Source organism: Nicotiana tomentosiformis, chromosome 1 (genome assembly GCF_000390325.3).
Source record: "Nicotiana tomentosiformis chromosome 1, ASM39032v3, whole genome shotgun sequence".
Classification (NCBI taxonomy): domain Eukaryota; kingdom Viridiplantae; phylum Streptophyta; class Magnoliopsida; order Solanales; family Solanaceae; genus Nicotiana; species Nicotiana tomentosiformis.
This window is the reverse complement of record NC_090812.1, coordinates 21,321,920-21,330,255: the sequence shown is the minus strand read 5'-3', so window position 1 is coordinate 21,330,255 and position 8,336 is coordinate 21,321,920. Positions and strand designations below refer to the sequence as shown.

Sequence of the window (8,336 nt, the reverse complement as noted above, 5' to 3'; positions counted from 1 at the left end):
CCGTGTTGACTTCGTTTGTTAAGTTCTTGACTCCTTTGGATCCGACGGGATCTTCCTGTTCTTTAGATATTCGATGTACTTGTTTCTCCAATCCCAGGCCAGACTTGTAGAGTTTATTTCGGTGTGGCCTTCTTCGATTACTGATCTCGAAAGTTGTACGACAGTCCCCGAGTTAAGTTCGTCATCTTCGATCGATGACCCCAAGTTTGCAAGGACATCAACCTCGCTGTTCTGTTCCCGAGGTACATGTTGTAAGGTCCACTCTTTAAATCGATGTAGAGTGACCTGTAGCTTGTCTAAGTATCTCTACATTCGATCTTCTTGGACTTCAAAGGTTCTATTGACTTGGTTTTTCCACAAGTAGGGAATCATATTTGGCCTCGATGACCTCTGCTCCTAAGCTTTTAACCAGCTCGAGACCTGCAATCATGGACTCATACTCGGCCTCATTGTTAGTTAACTTCGAAGTTTTGATGGATTGTCTAATTATGTTGCCCGTGGGCGGCTTCAAAACGATGCCCAACCGGGACCCTTTCATATTCGAAGCGCCGTCTGCGAAGATGGTCCACACCCCTGATGATGTACATGATTTTAATAATATAATAATAGCTCCTTTTCGACCTCGGGTATGAGGGCTGACGTGAAGTTGGCCACGAAGTCTGCCAAGATTTGAGACTTGATAGCTATTCGGGGTTGATATTCGATATTGTACCCACTGATCTCGATGGCCTATTTGTCCAGTAGACACGAGAGTTCGGGTTTGTATAAAATATTGCGAAGGGGATAGGTAGTTACAACACAAATTGGGTGACATTTGAAGTACGATTGTAATTTCTTAGAGGCACTTATTAAAGCAAGCGCAAATTTTTCTAAGTGTGGGTATCTGGTCTCGGCCTCGCCTAAGGTGCGACTAACATAGTAAACAGGGAATTGCGTACCTTGCTCTTCTTGAACTAGGACCCCACTTACCATTATTTTCGAAACTGCCAAGTATAAGTAGAGTTGCTCGTCCGCTTTCGGGGTGTGAAGCAGTGGTGGGATCGACAAGTATCGTTTTAGTTCTTCTAAGGTTTGCTAGCATTCCGGAGTTCATGCAAAATTACTCTTCTTCTTAAGCAGTGAGAAGAACCTGTGACTTTTATCTGTGGGCCTTGAGATGAATCGTCCTAGGGCGGCTATGCGCCCTGTTAACCTTTGTATGGACTTGACATTATCCACGACCGTGATATCTTCGATGACTTTAATTTTATCGGGGTTGATCTCGATCCCCCGATTTGATACCATGAAGCCGAGGAACTTGCCCGAGCCGACCTCGAACGCGCACTTCTCCGGGTTGAGCTTCATGTTGTACTTTCTTAGTATGTCGAAGATTTCCTGCAAATGTTTCAAATGATCCTCTGCTCGCAGGGACTTAACTAACATGTCATCAATATAAACTTCCATTGATTTTCCTATTTGTTCTTCAAACATTCAATTTACTAGGAGTTGATAAGTTGCACCAACATTTTTTAGTTCGAACGACATTACGTTATAACAATAGGTGCCGTATTTAGTGATAAACGAAGTCTTTTCCCGATCCTACGGACTCATCTGTATTTGATTATACCCGGAGTAGGCATCGAGAAAGTTGAGAATCTCGTGGCCGGCCGTGGCATCGATCATGCGATTGATATTCAGCAAAGGAAAAGAATCCTTAGGGCAGGCCTTGTTTACGTCCTTATAGTCTACACAAATTCTAAGTTTATTTCCCTTCTTGGGGACTACCACTACGTTTACTAACCATTTGAGATATTTTACTTCCCGAATGGACCTTATTTTGAGAAGTTTGGTTACCTCATCCTTGATGAACGCATGTTTAACCTCGGACTGAGGCCTTCTCTTTTGCTTTACTGGATGGAACTTCGAGTTCAAGCTTAGCCGATGTGTAGTGATTTCTGGAGGGATCCCTGTCATATCGAGATGGGACCAAGCAAAGCAATCCATGTTATCTAAAATGAATTGAATAAGTTTTTTCCTGAGCTCGAGAGTTAACCCCGTGCCCAGGTATACCTTTCATTCGGTCAGGTCCTCAGTCAGTATGACTTGTTCCAGCTCTTCGACTATCGATTTGGTGGCGTCGGAATCATCGGGAATTATGAAGGATCGAGGAATCCAATAGTCATCGTCCTCGTCTGCTCCCTGCGATTGAGTCGAGGCTGGTGCCTGTGGTTTCTATTTGGCCTCCTACTTTCCTTTTAACTCTAATCCCTTTGTTGATGAGAGCGCCGATACCGGTATCACTTCATCGACCACAAACATATCTTTGGCTGCATGTTGTTCCCCATACACTGTTTTTACTCCCTCCGGTGTTGGAAATTTCAGAACTTGGTGAAGAGTTGAAGGGACTGCCCTCATGTTATGAATCCAGGGTCTTCCGAGCAGGGCGTTGTATCTCATATCTCCCTCGATCATATGGAACTTTGTTTCTTGAACGGTCATGGCTACGTTTACTGGCAAGATAATTTCACCTTTGGTAGTTTCACTCGCCATGTTGAAGCTATTAAGAACCCGAGCTGCGGGGACAATCTGATTCTGTAGGACGAGTTGCTCCACGACCCTCGATCGAATAATGTTGGCCGAGCTTCCTGGATCAATCAAAACACGTTTAACTTGAATTTTATTCATAAGAAAAGATATTACCAGTGCATCATTGTGTGGTTGTGAGATCCCCTCTTCTTCCTCGTCATTGAAAGACAAAGTCCCTTCTGGCACATAGTCCTGAGTTCGCTTTTCCCTGGTGATCGACATCTTGGTGTGTTTGAATGCGGGTCCCTATGGAATATCTACCCCACCGACGATCATGTGAATCATGTGTTGTGGTTCTTCATGTTCATTCTTCCTGTTCGCATCCCTGTCTCTGAAGTGGTTCTTAGCTCCGTCGCTTAAGAATTCTCGAAGGTGGCCCTCGTTGAACTTTGCATATTTGATTTGGGTTCCTCTGGGCTGGATCGGTCTGTAGGGGTCGAGGATATCTGGTTTCTTTGATCCGCCTAATGGCCGATATAATAACTGATGCATCGACACTGAAGTTGTATTCTGATAGTCGTGGTGCTTCTGTAGGCTCGACGTGTCTATCGAAACCACTCTTACTCCTGAGCCCTCGGAAGCTATGTCCTCGATCGTTCCTTCGATCACTTAGAACGGGGTTGCGCACAGGGTCGCTGTTCCTACAATCTCCACCGTATAGTTGATACCGATCTTTGTTCGATCGAGGTTCTCTGTCGATGTCCCTTTGAATTCTGCTGACGGGCCTGTTTGGATAAACGGAGCCGGAAGGAGCTCCCAACTGATCATCCTTGATCCTGATTATTGACTGGTACCGATTATGCACATCGGTCCATGTCACATCTGGATACTCAATTAAATTTTGCTTTAGCTGTTGTGAGGCCACCGAACTTCGTATGTTCAAACCTTGAGTAAAAGCTTGGACGGCCCAATCATCTGCGACCGGGTAGGTCCATACGTTCCATCTGGAACTGCGATACGAATTCTCTTAACATTTCATTGTCTTTCTGTTTCACTTTGAAGAGGTCCGACTTCCTAGTCTCGACCTTTATTGCTCTAGCGTGTGCTTTGACAAAGGAATTTGCGAGCATGGTGAACGAATCAATGGAATTGGGCGGCAAGTTGTGGTACCATATCATCGCCCCTTTCGATAAAGTCTCTCCGAACTTTTTCAATAAAACTAACTCAATCTCGTCATCCTCTAAATCATTCCCCTTTGTTGCGCATGTGTAAGTAGTGATGCTTATTAGGGTCGGTTGTCCCATTATACTTGGAAATTTCTGGCATGCGGAATTTCTTCGGGATGGGCTTAGGATCCGCACTTGGGGGGAAAGGCTTCTGCACGAACTTCTTCGAATCCAAACCCTTCAGAATCGGTGGTGCCCCCGGTATTTGGTCAACTCGGGAGTTACGCGTTTCTACCTTTTTGTCATTTTCTTCAATCTTTTTCTCCCCCAATTCAATTCGCTTTGTGAGCTCCTCGAGCATCTTCATAATGGTGGGGTCAGTCCCCGATTCATTCTCGTTTGGCCTCTCCGGTACTGGTTCGACTCTGTGAACAACTTCTAGTGAGGGTTCGGGTTCGACCCCACTCGGTGTACGATTCTGATTTTGTAGTTGCGCTATAGCATCTTGTTGAGCCTGTAACATTTCAAATATCAGTTGAAGGCTGATTCCGTCGTATTTGCCGCCCTGCGTACCTCGACTGCCTGATCGAACTTCCCTGCGGACGCTATTCTCGGGATCGACACCCAGATTAGCATTTAGGGCGACATGGGAACTGACGTCGACGGGATTTGCAATTGCTACTCCCTCGAGGCCAGCCTGAGGCACTTCGATCCCTGGGGCGGCTATATTGTCGTTTTCTCCATGAAAACCAAAGCCGTTGTCGGCGTGTGTGGGCACTATTTGTGAGTTCGACATGCTGATCCTGAAATCAAAAATACTTACGAGAACAAGCGTAAAGCAGTGTGTGTTACGAGAATTAATACTAGGCAATTACTATTATCCTTAGCCCCACGGTGGGCGCCAAACTGTTTACCCTTAAAATTAGATAACAATTAAACTTATAAGTGATTTTAAGGATACGTAATTTCACCTAGTACCAATTGATAAATACGATGATTAATAATAGAAATTAACAGTAAAGTAAAGCAAACCAGTGTTGAAATGTAATTCAGCCCTCGAGCTAGATCGCCCTCGAACCGGCTGAGAATAGAGTTATGAAATATGAAATAAGCTGATGAACAAGAGAGTATAAGAGAGAAAGAGTATTATGTTGCTTTGATATGCGAGAATGATATGGTTACAAATGATTAGAACCTCCCTTTATATATTAGAGGAATTTCACTTATGGTACAATTCTAATTACAGAAGAAAATCCCATGATTAGCTAAATAATCGTTCTTGATTTGATCCGTTCCGAGATTTCCGCCATGATCCTCGACCAACCATGGATATCTCGGCTTTCCGTTATTATGCTATCTTCGGTCTTACTCGATATCTATCCCGTTTGGTCTCGATCATCACTGGACTTCGAATCCCGAACTCGGTACCTTATCTTCGTGTCTCAGTCTGATATAATACGGGGCTCCGATCCTCGACCCGTCCCCCTGGTCTTGGTTAATTAATAAAATCGGGTGGACTCGATTTTAACCGTATACAAGTTGCAATAATAGGAGAAAACGACAAATTGTAGAAAATTCAAAGCAGTGATAGAGGTACCTTAGCAGCAGTGTAGAAACCGGCAGGCGGCAGGTCCGCTCCTCACGATGCAAAAGCGTAGTCGTCCCGACGAAACTGTTGAACAGAACCTTCTGAGTGCTCTTGAAACAACCATGTCTCCAAATTTCTCTGTGCCGGCAATGGAAAATTTTTCCGTCTGCTTTGGTAACGGGTTAAGCGCACTATTAGCCACTTTTAGAGGTGTTGTTTAAAAGATAGCCAGCATTTGTAATGCATTTTATTTAAATATAGACAGAGATGGTTCTTCCAATTTCATAGTAACTAATCTTAGGGTACGCGCTTTGCACGTGTACCTATATCAGTGAATATATAAACTTTGAAAATTACATACATATTATTATATAGTTTGTTTGATTTATAAAATAAAATTTAAGATTTTTTTTAAATATTAAATATTATTCTCATTTAGTTAGCTTAACAAATGACGGAATTTTATTTAGATGCTTTATTGTGATTTATCTGGACTTATATCGTATAAAAATTGTTATTATTTATGTAACCTACTACTGAAAATAAAACATAAAATATTTTTTATCACAATTCTTTAAAGATTTGTCAAATTACACAAATTAAAATTAAATCTTTTGGTCTTTTAAAAATTTAATGAAAACGTTGGCGTTATACCTTCTAAAAATTTGATAGCGACAATGTAAAATTTAAAGAATAACTAATATTGAACTAATATTTTACAAAAAAAAACTTAGTATAAAAATTATAGCGAGATGTTTTCATTTGTTGGACTTAATGCAAGAACAAAATAATGACAACTCATTTATAATCTAATTGTCTTCTACGATTTTATCTTATCAAATAGGAATAATTTAATAATAATATTTTAGTGGATTTTAGATCCTAAAATTAAAAAAAAATTAAATACTATTTTGTCTAGATTATTACCTCCTCATCTGCAAATGTAAGCCTTGTATTGTTGCAATTTAAAATTATTTTACTAATCCACTTTAAATAAGTAAGATTCTTATTGAAAGTTAAAATTTTCTTAAAGTATTGATATGCACACATTCGATTCAATTCTATTTGAATTAAGTGTGCACAAGTATTTTAATACCAACATGACAGTAAAGTCATAGAAGTTAATTAAAATATTTTAAAATTTATTCAAAGATATACTTCAACTTATATTACGGATCGAAAAGAGTAGAAAATTTATTTTCTGATCCACAAACGCCACAATAAATGATACTCCTAATTAGTTTACATGAGTTAAACAATAAACATCAGCATATTACAAGTTTGCCCACTATCTCCACGTAATTTATTTGAAGATATTTTTATAATACCAAACAATAAATTATTTACATATTATTTAACTTGTCAACTCTTTTGTAAACCACAACTTTTATGCCAATTAGGCTATTATATCGAACATGCCAACTATGACATTCTACTCCTCCAGATCTCTTCATCATGACGGCTTCAAAAAAAGCAATGACTAATATGTATGAATAGAATAAATATCAAAGAAAGGTTAAATAGTTAAATTAACCTACAATTGAAGTAAACTGGTACTTAAAAAAGTCTCAGCTTTTGAGCTCAAAGATTAGAAAAAACTCGTAGATGAACTTCAACAAAGGCAACTTTTAAAATACAATAAATTTGTTTCCATGCGCAATGGAATTGTACTATTTAGTAAAATTAATATTCCTTAAAATATTTATGATAAAAATGTGAAGTACCATGTTGATTCTATAATAATTATTTTTTATGGATAAGAAAAATTATTTACCTACACCTATGAAACTATCAAAAAGGATATATGCAAGGACGGCAATTGCTTTATTCTGAAATAAAATAATTTTAGATCTCGTAATATGTAAGAGGTAATCAAGATTATTTTTTCTTACAAAATATGAGCACCTTAAGCTGGCATAGAAATTAGTAATTATAGATTAATTATAAAATACAAGGTAACAATTAATCTTGATTTGATAAGATCTTGAATTGATATAGTTAGAATATCTAACTGATTTTTTATTACGGAATGCAATGCTCCAAAACTTGCACAAAATTTGTAAATGAGCCAATTTTAATTGTATATGAGACATTGTAAATAAAAATCACAATTGACAACTTTTTAATTTACAATTGTATATCAAAAATACAGGAACGATTATTGTTACATAACTTCAAGAACAAACTAAAGGTTAGAAAGCTTAAATTTAGGCAAATTTACCTCCAAAGACATCGACATTGTGAAGAGTTTATGATAGGCAATTGCTAATCAATAGTTGCTAAATTCGTAAGAGGAAAATTCATTAGTTGAATTCTTCTACGAACCCACGAAATTTGAAGAGCTTCTTCCGACGGCCAATTGTATGATACCTATAATTTAAGATGGAAATAAAAGTTGTTAAGAACAGAAAGATACACAACGAAAATAAAAGGTCGCTAGCTAAAGATTTATAGCCTGGGCAGTTTTGGTAAAAGGATCGCAAACCTAAACAAAGAAAGACACAACTACCTAATATTATTTTTTGGTAATAGAATTCTAAATCCAAAGTGAATCCTAGACCTAAACAAAGAAAAGCAATATCCCACAAAAAGGCAATAAATAGTCATTTTTGGTTTTTTCTTGCTTGCCATAATTTCTATGTACATAGAAGAAGGGGAAAAAATTATAAACGAATTATCTATAAATTTAGTTGATTTTGATGTCCTAAATATTAGGAATCTTTTTGTGTAGTTGTTCAAATAAAAAAAATTGTAATAAGTAAAGTTTTAGTTGACTTTAAATGCTAAATATTAGGAGAATAATTAAATGACTATTTTATCTAATGTGAACTCTATTTTAAAAGGATAAAAAAAAACGAATAACATTTCGCTAAGGGCTTTCGTGCTTTTAATATAACTAGTCTTAGGGTACGCGCTTTGCGTGTGTACCCTATATAAGTGAATATGCGATCTTACAGAATTAAGTAATTATTATTAAATAATGTGTTTGAGTTATTAAAAAAAATAAAAGAAAATATAAGTTCCTAAAATTGATAAATGCTTGTAAAATTTAGCTAGTACAATAAATAAAGAATACT

General features: G+C 38.0%; 1 protein-coding gene and 1 long non-coding RNA gene across 2 annotated transcripts; both read right to left on the bottom strand.

Annotated features, from left to right (window-relative positions):
- Window positions 1-2,223: 2,223 nt before the first annotated feature.
- On the bottom strand, window positions 2,224-2,787 carry LOC138904299 (uncharacterized). The gene has a single exon (XM_070192800.1). The coding sequence runs from the start codon at window positions 2,785-2,787 to the stop codon at window positions 2,224-2,226; it is 564 nt and encodes a 187-aa protein (XP_070048901.1).
- A 1,772-nt stretch (window positions 2,788-4,559) lies between these two features.
- On the bottom strand, window positions 4,560-7,872 carry LOC117281815 (uncharacterized). Its single transcript, XR_004512443.2, has 3 exons — window positions 7,481-7,872; window positions 5,269-5,425; window positions 4,560-5,161 (listed from the first exon to the last, which is right to left on the bottom strand). It is a non-coding gene; the product is annotated as an uncharacterized lncRNA (long non-coding RNA).
- Window positions 7,873-8,336: the final 464 nt, after the last annotated feature.

What these genes read in the sequence shown, in the direction of transcription:
- LOC138904299 (XM_070192800.1), bottom strand. Translation starts at nt 2,787, where the DNA reads ATGTCGATCACCAGGGAAAAGCGAACTCAGGACTATGTGCCAGAAGGG.